At 42.0% G+C, this 20,740-nt stretch overlaps 1 protein-coding gene across 5 annotated transcripts in view; it reads left to right on the plus strand.

Moving 5' to 3' along the window:
* The first annotated feature begins 19,597 nt into the window (after positions 1-19,597).
* LOC130205728 (phospholipid-transporting ATPase IH-like) overlaps positions 19,598-20,740 on the plus strand; it is a 30,349-nt gene continuing 29,206 nt past the window's right edge. For 3 of the 5 annotated variants that reach the window (XR_008833960.1, XR_008833962.1, XM_056433244.1), the window contains exon 1: positions 19,599-19,971. Coding sequence is in view for 3 of the 5 variants with exons in the window: in XM_056433244.1 (XP_056289219.1) it covers positions 19,933-19,971 (39 nt within the window). In the remaining 2 variants the exon portion in view is untranslated. Of the gene's footprint in view, positions 19,972-20,740 lie in introns of all 5 variants that reach the window. The other 2 variants (XM_056433229.1, XM_056433237.1) reach the window with 1 other exon arrangement.

The following is a 20,740-nucleotide window of genomic DNA, read 5'->3' on the forward strand; positions in this document are numbered from 1 at the left end:
CGGGAGCATCGGTGACTGCGCCTTCTCAGGTGAACGTCTCCCACCGTGTCCTTGATGACACCCTCTCCCTTTCTCCCGTCGCGTTGCATCACCAGCTGAGCCACGTTTACCAATTATCTACTTGCTCGGACACGGCAACGCGACGCTGTTATCGCTTCTGCAGCTGACGCACAGTGAACTCGTGAATGGACTCGGGGAAGAAAAGGAGCGTATCTTGACTTGGTTTCTCGCTCAGAGGAGAAATCAGAATGTGTTTTCTAAGAGCGAAATCTCCATTAGCCGAAGAAGGTGCACCGGAGGAAGGGAGGTGCACATGCTTTTCTTTGAATCCTCTCCTCGGGCTCGGCGTCTCAGGTGGAGTGTAACTGAATGCGGCCTGTTTGTGGAATACAAGGCACTTGACCAAGGGCCAGCACTGCTCCTCCCTCCCCTCTCATCCCTTTTGCTCCCCTCTCCTTCCCCATGCCCGGGGTCCGGTTACGCCTCAGCCCCCCCCCCCCTCTCCTCCCTCCTCCTGCGACTCCTTTTCCTTGAGTGGTGGCAGGTAGCGTGTTTAGTAGCACACATCGGTGTCCGTGGATGTTGAAAAGCATGCGTCTGTATGTTTGTACTCTACCCAGACAGGTGTTTGTGACTCCGGTCGGGGCTCGGCAGCTGGGCTCCTGTAACAGTGCCCGTCTCGGCCGCGCTGGCTAATGTGACTGGGTTGGCTCAGGCGAGGAGGCGGCTGTCTTTCAACCACTGATCCCCTCAGAACTACTCATCTGATCAGGCTGGATCCGCCGCTTCACGGCTGCCGGGGTCACACAACCCAACCCCGGGGTCAACCAGCTAATTACAGACCGCTGTGTCCTCCGACTCTGTCACCACCGGGGGGAGACGGGGAAGGTGGGGTGGAGATGGGAAGAAAGCCTGAGAGGGAGAGAGAAGAGAGACTTAGACATCAAAAGGTCCACAGGGAGTGAGTGTAACCAAGCTGGACGCATTTTCGCCCTTCACTTTTGTGAACAAGGGAAGAGTGTGAGGCTGTGGTTTGCGGCATCTTGGTCACACCCTTCCCAACCCTCAGGCACAAATAGAAGCTTAGACCCATGGGACCAAAGCGGCCTCAGTGTATGTGGATTTATGTATCCGCCTGCAACTAACTTCATATAAGGGCTGTGCCAGTTTCTGTGTCTTTGTCTCCAAGATTAAAAGCCCAATATATCGCCCGATATCGCGACTTCACAATGGAGGCCTCCGCTTTGAAGACATGGAGAGTCCAAGTGTTTCCAAGTTTGCATTTCCTCTAGCTTGAGCTGTGCACCATTGAATAAACTGGGATTTTTAAAGTATGCAACACGCTGGTAACAGCCATAGAGAGAACCCACATACGCGCACACACACAAAGTACCAAGCCACCATTATAATATATGAGGCTGCAGGTTCATCAATCACAAATACGAGGGCTTCACAGCCAACATAGGAAATTAATCAAAAAAGGGGACATTAATCATATGCATGAACAGCAGTAGTAACACCTGCAACAATGCCATCTGATTTAAATGTGTTACTCCAGGCTGTGTTAATGATGCCTCCTCGGGCCAGGAAAGCTCCCACCTCTCTGCGATCACTGAAACATCTTACATGTAGTCGTGAGGAGTGTTGCAGTAATTACCAGGCGCAGCTTTTTCCTCACAGCTTGACCACTGAGGTTTTTCACTCTGTTGAAATGTCTGTTTAAATTGATATTGTGTTGCACTTTTGACATTTTATTTTTCCTCTCTTGCTAGTTTTTCTTGACAAATATCAGTTGTTGAAAACAAACAAAAAATAAGTTGCTGCCAGAAGGGTCTGATTTGCAATGATGAGTGGAGCTAACATCGATGTAGCTCTATAAATAGTAAGAGTGTCTATGTGAGAGATAGATACTGAAACCTGCCCTCTCTTGAATCCACCGCAGTGCATTCGGTCGATGTGCTGCAGCAGGGCAAAATATAGGAAATAAAAAACAAGATTTCAAATTGTGTAGAAATCCAACACAACTGGTGGGGATTTTAAAATAGAAAGATTGAACGAACCGTTAATGATGAATGCTAATATCATGGGGAATGGAGCACAAACAAATACAATGTGTAAGGCGACTGCTACATTATGCCATGCATATATTCAGCTTTGTGAATTGCAGAAACTTTTGTTTTGTTCCATTCAGAGGGGGAAAAAGGCCAAATTTGCATCAGATGAAAACAAAAAATCCTATTTTTACAATGCAGCTTAAATCTGTTGTTAGGGATAGATGTTTCGTCACCAATATAACTGTAATTCAGGTTTTATGAAATTATGAGTTAAATTAATCAAATACATACGGAGAAAGAAAAACATTATGAAGCCCAGTGTGAATTTAGTAATTTTTATAATTAACAAAAAAAAATTAAAGAACCATATTTCATAGAAATGGTCAGATTTAGGAAAAAACTAAATAGTCTATAAGAGATGCATGTACACACACATACTGTATCTCTTATTGGATCAACAGCAACAATCCAGTGAAATAGAGATATTTCAAGCTTCCTCAGTTAGAATTATGGTATCAGTGGGTATGATGACATCAGCTCCATCTATTCATGATTATTATCTTTCTCAAGCTATTAGTTACTTGAGCATTTACATTATATGTAAGATATATATATATATATTTAATTTAAAACACAAGACCAAGCTAAATATTTTATTTTATTTTGATATGCACCAAGAAGAAAATGAATAGTTGAGAAGAAATGTATTTTGCATTCCTTTAGAAAGGCATAATATGTATTTATCTAAATCATGTCTCTGAGATTGGAAAATAAATATGACGGAAAAGAGCGACATTTTATTCTCAGTTTTTTTGAACAACTGGAAATTGCTAAAAATTGTAATACTATAACAATAAATATATACTTAGACTTTTTGTTCACTGCATTTCATCCTCGAAAGAATTATTTTTCTTATTTTTTATTTTTTATTATTTTAAGTATACTTTATTAGAGAATGTGCACAATATAGCGACAGGGATCAGCGAACAAGTATTATATTTTATATTTTTATTATAATATATTTATTCTCTTTCTTTGGTGTGACATCAAGCCCAGCGGGAGATGACCTGAAGCACGTTTGAAATGAAATAGTAAATCTACTGGAACTTGTTTACCGACATTAATTCTTGTTTTTTCGGTTCTAGTTCCGGTCCATTGGCTGGTTTGCTTCTCCCTTGCTGCTGAGTCTGTGCGAGGGCTCCGGCTGCAGTCTGGTCCAACCACGGCCTTCTCTAGACAACCAGCTCTGATGAACTCATATCACACATGACAGCCAAACCCAAGACCTGGCCTCATGAGCAAGAGGACGATAAAAGACGGAGGGAGAAGGGGAGAGAAAGGAGAGAGAAAGGAGAGCGGAGTAGATTGAAAATCAAAACGAGGAAGACTTTATTAACAGTGCTGGCGACCCCTGGTTATTTATTCATGGGATTACTAAAGAGGACTTTGGAACAGAGTGCCCTGCCAAGTTCCCAGCAACCGGGTTGCTGTTTTGCTCCTGATAGGTTGCTAAGCAGCTCACTAACTCTTTCGTTCCCTCTCTCCTACCTCGTACGAACACACTTGACACCTTCCTCCGTAAACTTACCTGTCCAGGTATTCCAGGCCAAGCCTTGTCAGGTGGAAGAAAGTCTATCCCAGGGGTGGAGACGGGGGTCGGGAGGGAGAGATGGGGAGGAGGGGGGAGTTGCAGTAAGTCTAGCCGGTGGAGGGGTGGAGGAGGGAGGGGACCAGAGACAGGGGGCAGGTAAAGGGGATCGTATTCAGGCTCCTGGGGACAGGAGGCTTGGCGTGGCACTGCACTGCCCACCCAACATCAACACTCTCAGGTTCCCTGGCTCAGATGGGCCAGATAATCACCCTCTCTCCACAGGGACCATCTGGAGGCACGGAGGGAGGGGGGTGAGGGCCATATTTTATTTCCATAAAACATAAATTCACTTATCTGCTGGCGAGATGGCCCCCGCGCACTCTCTCTGACAGCTGTTCCACACAAAATATCAACACATGAGCCCGACATGTAACTGGCACACGGGAACAGCATCACACACGTGTCCGCGCTCCCGGCAGTGTTCCCTCTCATCTCTCGAGTGTCTCCGGTTTGATTGACGCCGCTATCCCTGTAGAGATCAGAGGACGGCCTCTGTGATTATCATCTCACTGTGGTAACCGAGACACCGCTAATCCCATAATAATCCTTCACAGGCAGTCAGCACAGGAGTGTTCTGACCTCTTGCAAGGAAAACAACACGCACACAAGTACACGCGCATGCAAACGGGCACGCACGCACACAAGAACGCACACACACACAGACATCTTTGCACATTTTGAAAGAAAACAAAGACAAGATTACACACACTCTGACTCTAGTGTGTCTTGTTCCTGCTTTATATAGCTGCCAATAACTGCAGACATAAAGCAGCCCCTCACCAGTATGACTCATCATGTCTCGTACAAACTTTAGCCCCGGTTCTGAATCATTTCCAGCGACCACATCCGCTGTTATTAGCTGAAAGGTTTGAAAATGCATCAGAGAAACTGTTGCACACGTTGGTGATGTCTGTGCATTCCCACAGGGGAAAGAAAAACAAGTCAAACGAGTTGGAGACAAAAACATTGGAGACAATTTAATGACAAAAATACAAAAACACAGTAAAATAAAAGTGAGTCCCAGTGGCACTCTCTATATCCAGATATACCTGCGATTACTTGTGACAATTTGGATTTCATAAAAATAGTCGGACGTTGGATATTCCTGCTGTTCTTTTATTCCCGTCGCTCAAGGCGTAAACACATGGGGGGAAACGATTGTGATGGTGGCTTGATATTCAAGATGGATTCCTCTTTTAGGCTGATACATTCTATGACGATATAATACAATACCTGTAGTGGTCTTAAAATGTCTAAAAACCTTAAACTGTTTACATATTGTTAAAAGCTTTGGGTGTTGATATGTGTTCTTCCATCTGACACATCTGCACTTTGTAAACTAATTTTTTAAAGGTGCTACATAAACAAAGTTATTGTAGACTCTGTAAGATCATGAACCGTTGTGATGCAATCAACTGGCATCACTGGGATTTTTTAAAGCTACTTTTTTATAGATTTATTTAGGTGGAAATGTTATTTGAAAGTGACTTTAAAGTTAAATCCAAAACTTGTACGTGAAAACTAATTATTGTTTTTTTTCTGCATTTTAGATATTCTATATTATAACTATTACTATTGGCTGAATACATTTGACAGACTATTTTAGAGCCTCTTCTGTATTATGCATGAAATAATAATAGATATCTCATGTAATAATTTTGAAAAGCAATCACTTATCTGGATTAGCCTTCTTCTTATTTAATATTATTACTTTTATTAAGACCAGTGAGTCAGTTGAGAGTGAGTTGAGCTGTAATACTGTGACCTGGATAAAGATGTAAACATGTTCTTCAATTGAACAGAAAGCAAAGCAGCAATAAGACGGGGCCAGCTGTTTTATGTTTTGTAATTCATGTTGGGTAGGGTTAGTGAAAGCCCGGATGCACTGTATGTATAAATATACATAAACCAAAAATACATACATTGCATTGTACGTGGAGAAAGATGAACCGCTGGAGTCAATGACAGGTAGCTTCTTTTAGACAAACACATACAAATCATTTAAATTCATGCAGATTATACTTTCTATATTTCAAGCAGCATTGACAGCAATGTATTTAAACACTGTAAAGAGGAAGACAGCATGGTAGTTAGCCGCGGCTTAGCATTAAGTATGCAATTTATTCACAGCAGAGCCATTTCTGTCTTTCTGGGCACTGAATACCAATAATGCCATGTTCAAGTTTACTCTGGCTCCTTATTTGAATGTGTAAATACTCGTTCATTATCGATATCCAAGCAATAGTAGTATCTTTAAGCATATAGCATTCTTTCTTTTCTCCTGCTCTTCTCTTCTTCTCTTAATAACACGGTTTGCCCTGTGTTTATTTATCAGTGCACAATCATGCTCCAGGAGGTGACTACAACTTTTCTTTTCCCCGCTCCCATGAGGCCCTCACTGCAGTGAGATGTGCTCAATCTGGAACTCAATGGATGTCACTGTTGAACAAGCTTTTTGCAGCACTGTTCTGTTCTGTTCAAGAAAAAACTGAAGACTACAGACAGAACAAAGAAAGACCCTGCAAGTCTCTGTGTGTGACAAAAGACTATGGTTAGCAAGTTGGAGGGGTGTACACCCGATGCTCACACTATGGGGGTCCAATTGGGTCATTATTTCACCTCCTTAGAAGAAATTGGTTGCCCTGCTTTTAATTTCTCCTTTTTTTGATGGCAAAGTGAGTCCAAGTGGCACTCTCTGTATCCAGATATACCTGTGATTACTTGTGACAATTTGGATTTCATAAAAATAGTCGAACGTTGGATATTCCTGCTGTTCTTTTATTCCTGTCGCTCAAGGCGTAAACACATGGGGGAAAACGATTGTGATGGTGGCTTGATATTCAAGATGGATTCCTCTTTTAGGCTGAATAGATGGATTGGGCTGTGTCAACGGGTCTCAGGGAAATCTAAATGAAGGTGCATTGTGTAAGGCATGGACGGAATTATTCTTCTACGTTCAAAATATGTGAAGAAGTAACGTTGTTGTGACGTTATGTAAAAAAACTTCACGAGAATCCTAACCGGCTATCCCCGGCCCACCGTGTCTTGTAATACCACATGTACCTCAAGGGGCAGTCGTAAGTCACTGTGGCGTCCAGTCCGTCAGTCCAGAGAACAAAGAAGTGGAGCTGCACCGAGCACCTTGTCAATAATAGGCTTTTTTCACAGCAGCCATTTTGATATGTCATCAGGTAAACACGGGTGCAAATTGCAATCAACAACATTCATTCTGACCCTGTTCCATTGAGGGCCAGTGTTCTGGTATTGTGCATGCTGAATGGAACGGGGCCAAATAACGTCGTCAATTACGTCACACCTGTGTTCACCCTGCTATGATAAGTCAAAATAGCTGCTGTGAAAATTGCCTTTTTTTTAAGCTCCAATACCAGAGTCGTTTCACTCCAAGCACAAGAGGAACCATAAGTGACATGAACGTGTTGGTGATTGGTCGAACACATGAGCAAATGCAGCACCGGGAAACCCAAGTTTTAAAACAATTGTTTGCTGTGTAATCATCATAAAACACCTCAAATCAATTACAGAGAAATGGACCGATAGTTAAATATATAGGAGTTAAACCAGCGGTCGCCAACCCGTCGATCGCGATCGACCGGTCGATCTCGGAGACGCTCCTTGTCGATCTCCAAAATAAAATGAAAATCAAATCAGAAACACATTGTTCCTCGTTCTCGAACATTTTCTGAAGTGTCTTCTGAAACGGTTTTCTTCCTGACTGGAAGATCGACGTCAGAAAAGATCTCCGCCTGATTTTAATGAACGCCTGAAAACGGGTTCTCTGACAGCTGTGCTTCCTGAAAGAGGGGAGCGTATAGTACAGGTGAGGCGCAGGGGAAATGCAGAAAGACCTTTATTCATAACTTTACATATTACACAAGGTCAAAGTACAAGGACATACAACTACGTCATCAATAAATAAATGTTGTAATGCCTGTACCTTAGTGTAAATGTTTACGTTACGACATTAACAAATTACGTCTGCGCATGCGCAACTGCCGAGATTCTTGGCGACTTGCCAGGTCTTACCTCCGTGAGTTCGGCTTTTCTGCTGTTGTCCTTCAAAGCAAAAGCTCAACATTGAGCTTATTTTCTTGTCTGGTGGAGCAATCTGGTTTACTTGAAAGTGATTGCAATTGTATTTATTCTATTATCTGAAAAAGCACAGATGCAGGAGTCACAAATGTTGATTCTCATATTTATTAGGGTCCTCGTCGAATTCGTCGTAGAGGAACCTATTGTTTTTCAAAGGTTTATTATCCTTTGTCGTGTTCAAATGTCGTCTGGCCGCACACCGTACGCCCCAGCAAACTGAAATTCCACATGGACAAGCAGACTGGCGAACATTTTTTGATTATTGAGTTTTCATATTCGTTTATAAAAAAATGTCTCTCTAGCGCCCCCTAGAGTGTTCGTACCCACGGTTTTTTTCGCCAATGACGGATTGACTTGAAATTTTGCATACAGGTCCGTTTGGACCTGCTCTACAAAATTGCCAATGTAACCCCTAAGCTCCGCCTACTTAGATTTTCCGCCATTTTGAATTTTGTAAAAAACTGTTTTTTTTGCACTTTTCTTCAAAACGCTTGTTCCGATTCATACCAAAATTTCTGAGGTCCATTATTGGTTCAATTTGAAGGAATAATTTTCAGGAATTGTTGATATCTCATTGCGATATGGACCAATGAACATGCAAGGGGTGTGGCCTAATATATAAAGACACCTAACTTCCAAATCACTTTGACTATCTTCACCAAATTGGTAGCCTATGTCCACAAGGGCACACTTAACCTACCTTAATTTTGTCATAATATTTGAACATTAGGGGGCGCTACAATCAATCCCTCAAAATATGCCTTTTTGGCCTTTTTTCATGATTTTTTAGGTTGTAAAACAGTTAACTCCTCCAAGAGCTTAAACCCGATTCATTCCAAACTTGGGCAGTATGGTCTTGAGACCTTTATCTTGAAAAATCTTTGAAGGATTTCAAAAATATTAAACTATGTGCGTTTGCCGGACCGGTAAAGAAACGCCATTCGCCATGAAAATGTACGTTGTTGTAACTCGGCCATACATTATGTAATCTGCTCCATATTTCTCATATGTCATGACATACTGACCCTGAAGAGATCCATATGCTAATTTCAAATTATGGTTTTAGCACCACCTAGTGGCAACGGGAACAAAAATCGTTTATTCTTTGGCTTCCTTCTCTGAGAAGCTACATCAGATCAACATATAATTTGTTCTACATGAAGGTTAGACTTTCATGATGCCAGAAGACGAAGCATTTTATGTTTCGTCTAACACTGTTGCCATTCTTCGCGTCAAACAACGAAGGGGCTTTAGAAGGACTTAAAATGCTCGAAACGTAACTAAACTTAGCACACACATTTGAAGTCAAAGATGTAGTTACCTGATATGATTTGAAAGCTTTGAAATGCTAATATGGCTCAATAGCGCCCCCTAGACTGTATTTTATGTTCAAAAGACCACGTTATTTGCCCCCGATGACCGATTACCTTAAAATTCATCATACATGTCCCCTTAGACCTGCTCTAAAAAAAATTACATTATGACCATAAGCTCCGCCCACTTACATTTTCCGCCATTTTGAATTTTGTAAAAAACATTCTTTTCAACTACTACAAAATGATAGTTGCTATTCATACACGACTTGTGGTGGTTCATTATTGTTTCAATGCAATCAAAAGATTGTTGATATCTCATTGCCTTCAGATAATATGAACCAATGAACATCCAAGGGGTGTGGCCTGATATTTAAAGACACCTAACTTCCAAATTGCTTGGCCAATCCTCACCAAATTACTAGGCTATGTTCACATGACATCCCTTAAAGGACTCTAATTTTTTCATAATGTTTGAACATTAGGGAGCGCTACAATCCATCCCTCAATATATGCCTTTTTTGCATTATTTTCTCACGTTTTGGGGGGTTGTTAAAGAGTTAACTCCTCCTCGAGCTTAAACCCGATTCATTCCAAACTAGGCCAGTATAGTCTTGAGACCTTTGTCTTGAGAAATCTTTGAAATATTTGAAAAATATTAAAGTTTGTGCGTTCTCCGGACCGGCAAAGAAACACCATTCACCATTACAATGTAAGTTGATGTAACTCTGCCATACATTATCCAATCTGCTCCATATTCCTCGTATGTCATAAAATACTGACCCTGAAATCATCCATATGCTAAATTTAAATTCTAGTCATAGCGCCACCGAGTGGCCAAAGCAAATCAGCCTAAAAAGCATCACATTCACATTTAATTTACATGACAAGGTCTAGACTTCACGTGGATACACATGATGCATGTATATGTTCAAATTGTCACAGCGCCCCCTGCTGGCTGCACTGGACTCGCTCGAATCTGCTCCAAACTTCTCATGCTTCATAGAATTCACGGCCTGAGGATATCAACAAGCCTTTTTTCACTCAGAGTCAAAGCGCCACCGACTAGCAAAGTAAAATCAGTGTCGCGTGACGAACGATAAAATGTCCGAACGGCGGGCCTGCGTTCTCAGCGGAGGGGGCCGGCGTCCGGCCCGCACCCCCGACGTGCGAAGCAGGAACGAGGACCCGTTCATCGCTGCTTGCAGCTTTAATAATTAAAGCTGCAAGGGTCCTCGTTACAAGGGTCTGCAAGGGTCCTCGTTACGACTTCCTCTACGACGAAGTCGTAACGAGGACCCTAATTATTTAAATCTGAGGGTGTCTGTAGAGCTGATGTGAACGTATTCACCAACGGGCTGACTTCAGAAACAATCCCAGATGAGTAAACTTTCATGAATACCAAATTTCCCCCGAAAAACTCGTCAGTGAAGTTGAGAAAATCACCAAATCAAAGACCAGGAGCTGGATTACTGACAGACAGCTCACAGACTGCCTCAGACTGGCTGTCTGTGATTATGAACTAACTACAAACTCACAGACAGAGTTCAGTCACAGCCATCACACTGACTGGAGTCACATGACTTGATGGCATTATGATGAGAGCTGAACTTACATGAGTTGCACTGACTGATCATGTTGTCAGTGTCGTGTTGTAATGTAAATAAATTCAACATTTATATTGGTAGTTCATCCAGCTGCTCATTGCAAATGTGTTTTTTCTTCTTCACATTGTGTGCGGTGAACAAATATCTTACTTTTTATATTGCACTTAAATTATGTGTTCCTGGTCTCATCAATTTGAAAGCTGGACCAAAGTGTTTTGATTTCATTGAATTAGAATTAGGCCAAATAAAAAGCCTCAAGTCATAAGTCCAGTCTGGACAGTCGTTTTCTCTCAACGCCTCAATAGGTAGATCTTGCCGGTCATGAAGGCGGAGGTCAGGGATCTTGGGCTCAAAAAGGTTGGTGACCACTAAGTTAAACCGAGGTTCAAGCCGAGAGGGAGTCGCTGCTCAGCGAGCTATAACTCAATGGCTGAAATAAACTGAAATAGAAGCAGTACTTTTCTGACAGCTGCATGTGCTTATATGATTGAGCTATTTTATTTAAAAATAAGCTAATCATAGTAAGCTTGAAGATAGTGCAGTATGGTGGGAATGCTCTTGAACGTATACAGTGGGTACGGAAAGTATTCAGACCCCTTTAAAATGTTCTCTCTTTGTTTCATTGCTTGGTCTGAATACTTATGACCATGAGATATTTCAGTTTTTCTTTTTTAATACATTTGCAAACATTTCTACATTTCTGTTTTTTTCAAGGTGGGGTGCTGAGTGAACATTAATGAGAAATAAAATGAACTTTTTTGATTTTAGCAAATAGCTGCAATGAAACAAAGAGTGAACATTTTAAAGGGGTCTGAATACTTTCCATACCCGCTGTATGTAGTTCTGGTAGGAGATGCCCAGAATGTTTGTTCTGAAAGCGCCATAGTGTTCCTGGACTGAACAGCCCCCTGGTAAGTGGAAAAAAACACATTGTTAACGTAAACATGCACACGTGAAGAGTTTCAGTTTGGTTGAATATTGAGCATTCTGCCTCACTGTTAACAACTAATTGGCTTTCATAACTGATAGCTGTATTTTTAGATTGCATGAAGTCGAGGGGAAATGCTGCCCGCTGTTCAGGTGGCATTTCACATCGCACCTTTACCGCCAAAGATAAGTTTGACAGAGTTCACGTTCAGTGTTCTGCAACAACTGAAGGAGCTGTGTGTAGGATGTAGAGGAGGGGTATGCAACCAATTCACCACCCCCTCCACTTATCCCTCCCATTCCAAGCATGTTAGAAGACTACGGTGGCCTTTAAGTAATGTACACATGTAAAAGATTGTGATTTTGTTCTCGACCACTGTAGAAACATGGCGGAGTAACAGGAATGACTATGAAGAGGATCCACGGATACACATGACTCATTCTAAGATGCCCACAAATTCAACAATTCTTCAGTTTCAGCTGATTATATTCAAACGTGTAAAATATATGAATATTATAATTCCGCCAATGAATCCCCCTAAATCTTGTATTCCATGATATTAACTGAGGAGTGACATCGTTAAATAATTCCCTGATCTCTGCTGAAACTATTTCAAACAATGGCTACCGTGTGTTTAAAACAATAAAATACATGTTCTGTTTTTTTTTGATAATGTGAGAGAGAAAAGAAGGGCAGGGCAGAGAGGGGAGGAGGTGGACCAGACTCGGGACCCCTGATGATACACAATGTTTTTATATTATCTAATTAGCATTTTCTCTGTAAAAGAAATGGTCTAAAATAATTAATAAATAATTAATAAATTGGAGGTTGTTGTCTTTAATCTCAGGTTTATTTGTGAAACTGTTGGTTACAAATAAATCTACGTCAATTGATCTCTGATCCAAACTCTCTGTGTCCTGGGTATTTAATTACTGAGGTCCCTACGTGGGTGTCCTGTGGCGTCTCACCAGGAGTCAGATAGATAGATGCAAGTTCACCCAGCATCAGGTTAAGAAATTAGTCAGCATCAATCAAGAAGAACAAAATCCAGCCACAACAATCTTAATTTAGTGCAGATTAAATTCATTATTAATTATTTTGTTTTTTGTTTTCTTTAAATCAAGCCTGCCCTGAATCACGTAGCCTTTAGTCGTGTCTTGCCAATGAAGAAGCACGACCCCAATGATCCCAATGACCCCGATGTCTCAGAAGGAAACACACAGTAGAGGTTAGAGAGTCCATGTGATGCATGAGGATGCTTCTTATTACAGTTTCTGCCATGACAACCTATATAAATAATGTCGCAGACTGATGACTGACTAACATATCATTTAAGATATATTTACATGAGACGTATAGATTTTTGGCATGCTTGGACGTCATTCTTTCCCCTTCCTGAATCCTCGGACACCTGCAGCCGTTGATTGAATCAACACGTTATCACAGATTGACTTGCATCACAGGTGCAGAGCACTAAGCAGATTCTAGGTCAGAGACAAACAAAGTCCACTTAAGGCATATGATCCATGCTTGCATTTTCTTTATTTTAACAGCTCACTTTGTGTCCCGTCTGTCTCAGGTACACACACACACACACACACACACACACAGAGAAAGAAGGCCGAGAGTGCACAAGCTCCTGACGCTACAGGATGTCACCACTTTATGACTGTTCTCAGTGGTGTAACCACAGTACACATCCATCTCTTCGGCATTAGCGCGGTATATATATTTTTCTCGCTGCCATTAGGGCAGAAGCAGTGTGTGGTGCAAGGCTTGTGTATGCTAATGTGCCCTCTCACACCTGCAGTTTCCAATTACCCCTGAGGAATGGAGCCAAGACTCGGTTTGCAGCCTCCAGCGATAATAAGAGTAATGGCAAAAGTGCACAAGTCCTTTGTGGAAAATTGAAGAGAAAAATAATAAAAGAAATCATTTAATAGGGGGAGGGGGAGGACATGGAACATGTAACTTAAGAGGCATGGGAGGGTAGAGAGGTAAAGGTATAGACAGAGAGAGTAAGTGTGAGGAAAAGAGCTGTTTTGCCTTGAAATGATTGTCAACACTTGTATCCGCAGCTTTGGACATCATTTACAACAGTCGAGCAGCCGGAAGCTATCGGCTTTGGGGTTTTATGATTCCTCCGATCACAATTCAGCACAGAGATGAACAGAAAGATGAGATCTGAAATAGAAATGCCCAGAGGCATCCACTTAGATACATCCATCTTGCTTTTCTGAATCATCTCGGCTCCTCAATCATCTGTGCTCGGGTTCCTATCTGATTTTGTTTTCCTTTTCTTATGCTCTGTTAGCTAAGGGGGGGGGGGCGAACCGAGCCAACTATGGTTTTCCTTTTCTCTCTCTCTCTCTCTGCTCCGGGCAGACAGAGCCAACTATGGTGATTTGTATTTGTTTTGACCACGTGAGAGAGAGAGAAAGACAGATGACTCTTGATAGGCCTATTTTCTGGGTATTGAGCCGCTGATAGTGTGTGCGTGTGTCAGACAGGGAGGTATTAGGGGGTCCTGGTGGCTGCTGGCCTTGATAACGGGGTGGGGGGGGGCGGAAAATCAATCACACCCTGTGACAGCCATATGCGTAGCCCCGCCCCTCTCTCTCTTTTTCAACCTCTGCCTGTCACTTATAGAGGATGATCTCCAACGTGCATGCAGGAGAGCGGTGAGCCCAGAGTGTAACACGCACAGAGGCACCTGGTAAACGCTCTGGCAGGATTAGTGCGTAGTATGAGTTGATTACGGTGAGAAACACGTGTTCAGGTCACCGTCTCTCTGGCTGCACTATGTAGTTGCTCCAAACATTGTTCTTGGCTACTCCCCTCTTTGCTTTGCTTTTTCTCTCACTCTCCATCCACAATCCCCTCTCCTTCTTTCCCTATACGCGAGTATGTGTGTTTGTTTGTGTGTGTGTGTGTGTGCGTCCACAACCTGAATATGTTTAAGGGGTGAGGAGGGGGGCATTAAATCCGCAGAGAGGACTTGGCAGTTGCTGCTCTCCCTCTCGCTTCATTGCTTTGGTCGTCCCCAAAATCCTATTTCACGGTGCCAAGCATCCGCTCCCTGGGATCTCCTCAGCTCGCATCTCCAGACGCAGGTTTAAGCCCCTCTCTTGGCACCCGGACTGGGCATGGAGAGAGAAGGCATTTGACACAAATCAGCACCGCCAGCGACCAAAAAAAACACACCTATTATATTTGCTCAGAGAGGCACCGGTGTCTTACAGCGTGTGCAACGCTTATACTCACGCACAACCTCAGTCTCTCAAACTGTAGATACATTCGGCGACCTCTGACACGACTCGAGAGGTCACACATGAACCGGTAAAGCTGGCTCACTCAAATGCACACTTACATTCACATACATTCATTCATCAGCTAAAGTCAATCAAGCAATCACTGAAAACACTCAAAAACTCATTCAGTAAAGGAACAACAAATCTGTTGAGGCTTCATCAATTAAGAAACAGTAGGCAAAACACTGGAGGCCTAATTGTCCCACCGTCAGTTAATTTGTTCCTCCGTGATACGGGTAAACTCCTGATTTAACGGTACTCCAATTACAACTAATCAAAGAATTTAATTAGCTGCCAAATTACCTGAATCTACACCACCATGGAGCAGATGCATGCTGCGTTTAAAAGGCAACTGATGTGATTTTGATTAAGAGCCACCAGATGGCGCCAAATACTTATGTTTACTCTTTTGTTGCACATCAAGCACAGTCTTAATCTTTCTAAATAATAGAATGCCAATGTAGTTTGATTATGATTAGTGCATTAAAGTATGAAGATTGTTTTTCCTGAAACTCCAATAACACAAAATAGTATATTTAATATATTCAAGTTGCACTTTGTATTTTATTCCAATTCATATTTAATAGTCTTAAGTCTTAAGTCCATGCAGATAATGTAGATATCTTCAACATGAAAATAACACCAGACAAACTTAAACGACTACATCCCAAATAATACTAGTAATAATATTAGGAAATAATAATAATAATAATAATAATACCTCCTTTTATATTAGCTCATAAACAGTATTCTTACCATTAAGGTATGGACAGTTTTTACAAATATAAAATGTCTGATTCAGGTACATGAAGCTCGGTTTAAAAGCTACTGTGGTCAACTCTGTATACGCAAGGCTTTCTACATTTGATCCCTTTTGGGATTTAAAGAATATCTATATCTGTATCCCATGCCTTGCAGTAAAATCTGCTTATCCAAACTGCAGTTGTTCCTCACAAACCTCTCCCATGTCCCATATTCTGAATTATGATACAGGAATACATTTAAATCTACAGCAGAATAGGCTCTGCTGTTTGTGCTGACACAAGTACAGAGTCAGCTGCTTGCGCTGCAACAAGGGCCGGAGTGATTAAAGTGGAAGAATTATGCTTTAAAAAATAAGTTAAACATCCCTGGGAAGCAGTTTAAGGTTTCAGCCAATAAACAACATGTCAGCAGACATTGGCTGATTGAAACTTTGTGTTTGTTTTTTGACATTTATTAATTTAAAAAACATTTACCATTCAGGCAACCATATCACTGACATAAATCAACCCTTTGACTGCATAGAGGGCCTTTTGTATTGTTGTTGGGCCCCTTTTCACCCCCTCTTATGTGCAGTGCATATGTACCCAAGTTATCAGGACAATCAGAGTATACAATAAACTATGGAGCTTTCATTGTAAGCTCCGTCATCCTAGAATCCCACCAATACTCATGTTGGATAGTAATATCTTTTAAATTAACTTGTTGTAATTAATCAGATCAGTCGAGGTTTACTCTTTACTGCACCAATAATGAACACTGAAACCTGATTTTAAAGAGTATAATAGTATTTTAGAGTATAATAGTAAGCAAACAAGCCGCATTTTGTCCTGTTCCTCCACCATCTGCAGTCATTGTTGCCTCTCTGTCTCCAGAGAATGTCAGCACCTATAATTTGTGAAGTCATTATTACTATGTCTTATTCTTGTGAAAGAAATGTCCCAGCTATGCCGATGTCAGATTCTTCCCACGCAGGACTGATGGCAACACGAGGAGAGTAACCCACTGCCCCATATGGAGCTCGCCCACACAGAAGGCAGAAGGAAGGCACGATCGGTGACCTACTTCCTCCACTCAGATGCAACAGCCAGCTTTGTGATCATTAAAGCAACAGCAGTGGAAACATCAACATGCTTCGCACTGAACAGCAATTTCAGCCAGTTGCTCTTGGAGGGGAAAAAAAGTCAGATAATTTGCTGATCTGCACATTACCAGCATGATCAGATTTATTTTAATAATTCAGACAGTGAGAAATATAGTTACACACTCGATAGTTATTTTACAGGATGGAAAAGTAATTGCGGTGAGTTCATCATGGTGAGCCACGTCAATATAAGGCAGATGCTTTTATTCTAAAAAGCCAGCGCATTATGGTATTCTTATATCTGCTGTGGTGGCACTGCATGAGCTATATTAAACTTGTGTTTACCATTGCGCTTTCTGTAAGTGTGACCAATGGATAAAAAGAGAATAAGAAGCACTCGTATCTCCACAACATGACAACGGTGGTAAACAGTGGGGGAGAAAATGTGTTTTTGTTTTGTGCCCTCTTGGATCCTCTATTCTAGATCAAACATAATGAAGTGCCCTATAGGGGGCCCTTCGAGTTGGGAAAACACAATGAAGTGCCCACCATGGTGCCCTTGCAGTGGAGAAAATGTAATGCAGTGTGCCCTTTAAAGTGGCCTAACAATTGAGGAAGTGGGACGATGGAGGCTTCCCTACATGCTGGAAAACGTGTTGCGTGCTCGTGCACCACCTCACGCGGCTGGTGTCCTTTTTTATATGTTTCGTCTTCCACTGCATGACAATGACACACAACATAACATGTACACACCTGTCACAGCTCATAAACTAAAAGAGCGTGGTGTAATGTCTCCACTGAGGCACAATCACCATAACGCACTAAGTGCCCTGAGGTCTTGAGGGAGGTAAACACAGCATCAAGCGTCAGTAGGTCAGACTTAAAAGTGCTGGATCTCTATTTATTATTAATAGTGTCTGCGCTAATTGAAAGTCATAACTCCGCAAATGAAACGTCTGGGCCATGATGTCACGCCCCGCCACCCTTTAGGTTCTCTCTGTGCTAATACATGCAGTTGGGTTTGGTAAAAATGTTTGTGAATCACATTGTGTCATTGTGTAGCTGCATAACATGAATAATAATAATAATAATAATAATAATAATAATAATAATAGTATTATAATAATAATAATACAAATAATAATATAATAATAATAATATTATAATAACATTTGTATAACACTTTCCATTCAAAAATAACCTGCTTCATGAGCTCCTGATACATAACCAAGATTGTGAGCTCTGACTTAAGTGTTTTCTTAACTTATTATTATTTCTGTGTGTAGATCTATTATTTAGTGTCTTGAACTTGATGATGTTTGTTTGTTTGTTATTATGATGTTCACAAGTCACCTACATGTGTGTGATTTCTTCCTTCTCATAATCAAAAGGGCTTCTGATCAATATGCATAAACAGCATAAATGGAAGTGACAGCTATCATTTTCTGCTAATTGTTTATAGATTGTATCAAATGGATTTATTAAAGATGATAACATCTTGTGCCAATTCTTTATAGATCTATTAAAGGCAATTAATAAGAACAGTTGGCGCAGGTGAAGGTAATTAACCAATCAAGTAAACAGAGGACTGGCTGAGGGCAGGTGAAGGTAATTAGCAATCAAGAGACACTGGGGAGATAGGCACATAACTAACAGGGTGTTACAGATAATGATGATTAAAACCCCTTATTAATAACATATTAAGTTTAACAACAGACTTGACGGTTTATTAGAAAGTAAGAGTAACACAAACATATATTACTAGAGTTTAACTGTATTATTAACACCTAGGCAAAGGGGATTTTTTAAACCAAATGTAGTTCTTATTAATGGTTTGAAACTAAAGTATTAGTAAATTAGAATTTACCGTTAAAAAGTCAATTAGTAAACAGCTTAAAGGGTGAGGGAAAGTGAGACATTAATATACAACACAATAAGGTTACTATACAACCTATACTGCTGAGTATGTCGTGTAGGATTTTTATATCATAATTCAATTTTACGGTGACTTTGCTTTTATGTGTATATGCATTGGAGTGTGTGTGTGTGTGTGTGTGTGTTGTGGAAAAGTGGCTGGCATTTTGAGCATGGGAAATGTCTCCTAAATATACCCAGAGGTTATTCTGTTACACGTGGTATACACGCTATAGGGAATTGTGACACAACAACTACGTCAAATAGTGAGACCTGCAAAACATAACTTAGCACTCTAACTGTATGGTATGGTAACTGTACCTTACTGAAGTATTTACATGTTAAGCTACTTCATAAGCCTAATCCACAACATTTAAGGAAATAATGCTGTGAAATAATAACAACCAATAATATCAGCATGTAGAATATGTTTCATTGTTATACAGTGAATTAAACCAGCAGCATTATACAACATGTATACTCATTTTATATATATGCTATATGCCAAGTATTTCAAAAAAAATCCAAGTTTTTGGGCATCCACAACAACAGTAGTTCAGTAGTTTTGCTCTTCTTCTTATTTTGGACATGATTCTGTGTTTTGAACGCTGCATGTGGAGGGTATTATTTGTGTACAGTGCAGTGAGGAGGGGGAGAAGAAACCCCACAGTGCGCATGCGCATCGCAGTCATCTGACGGAGTGGGGAGCTGTGGACGTTTATGGTTGCCGCTGCTACATCCCGGGGACAACACACAGTCTCCATGACGCACCGCGTCCTGCCAGAATAACCACCACGAAGACCACCCACAGTTCTGGCGGCTCGCGCGCGCGGGTGGGGGGGGGGGGGGGAGGGGTGGGAGGTCTCCCGAAATGTAGCCAGCAGCGGGAGCGCGGGGGCTGGTTTGTAATCGCTCAGGTCTTCTGCATGGCTCTTCTTCTTCTCTTTCACCGGGATGCCGTGAAAATCAGAACCGCAGACTGAGAGACCCGCTGCTCCCTCGCTAATCACAGACACGGCGGTGGCGGAGGCAGCGGAGGAGGAGGAAGAGGTGGTGGAGGAGGAGGAGGAGGAGGAGGTGGTGGTGGAGAGGGATGGATACCAGTGGAAAGATTCCACATTAGGTAGCGACCACGGAGATCCGAGGAGCCCTGAACGTCTCACAGTTGTGGTACGCGGCCGGAGGTGGTGCCTCGAGGATGGATTTCACCCTGCTCCGGAACCTCATCAGCAGATACGTAAGGGCCGCGCGTCACGACTGTGTTTGCTACGCATGTTACGCATCACATTTGTAGCTGAGATTCTGTGTCGGAAATGAACTTGCACGCGTTCTTCTTCTTCTTCTTCTTCTTCTTCTTCTTCTTCTTCTTCTTCTTCTTCTTCTTCTTCTTTGGTGCTGAATGGGGAATGTGCAGAATAGAAATGAACCTGTGGCGTCCCAGTTAAATGGCGTTGGTGAGCTACAATACACACACACTGTGCATCAACTCTCTCATGGCTTCCAGTCCGCCGGGTCTGCAGAGGAAATAAATCCCACTCGGGACTCGCAGACCCACGAGAGGCCTCGATGGAACTCTTCAGCAATGAATCTCACACACACACACATGGCTGTACCCCCCCTCCCCCCTGCAGCCCGATGGAGTGATACGTTGTGCGTGTTGAACCAAAGAGGCCTTAAAGTCAACTCTCTCACTAGAAGACTCGTTGAGAGTCCATCAAGGCTGTGCGTCGTTATTTGTATTATCAGTGACTCGCCTGTTAGCAGGTGTACACATAATAACAAAAGTGAACGAGGGGCGAGCCGCCATAACCACATCACTGGTTGGTCTGGTCGGAACAGGCCGGTGTCATCAGCCGGTCCAGGAAGCAGCTGGTTGGCGGCTAAATTAGAGAATATGGCGTCTATTGGGAACCAACTCTGACAGGTCTGGTGATCACCACCGTTGGCGTAGCGTCACATCCGCTGCGTGCCGTCCGCGACACTTTCACCTGACCTTAAGACTGGCT

This window comes from Pseudoliparis swirei, chromosome 2, assembly GCF_029220125.1.
Source record: "Pseudoliparis swirei isolate HS2019 ecotype Mariana Trench chromosome 2, NWPU_hadal_v1, whole genome shotgun sequence".
Taxonomy (NCBI): domain Eukaryota; kingdom Metazoa; phylum Chordata; class Actinopteri; order Perciformes; family Liparidae; genus Pseudoliparis; species Pseudoliparis swirei.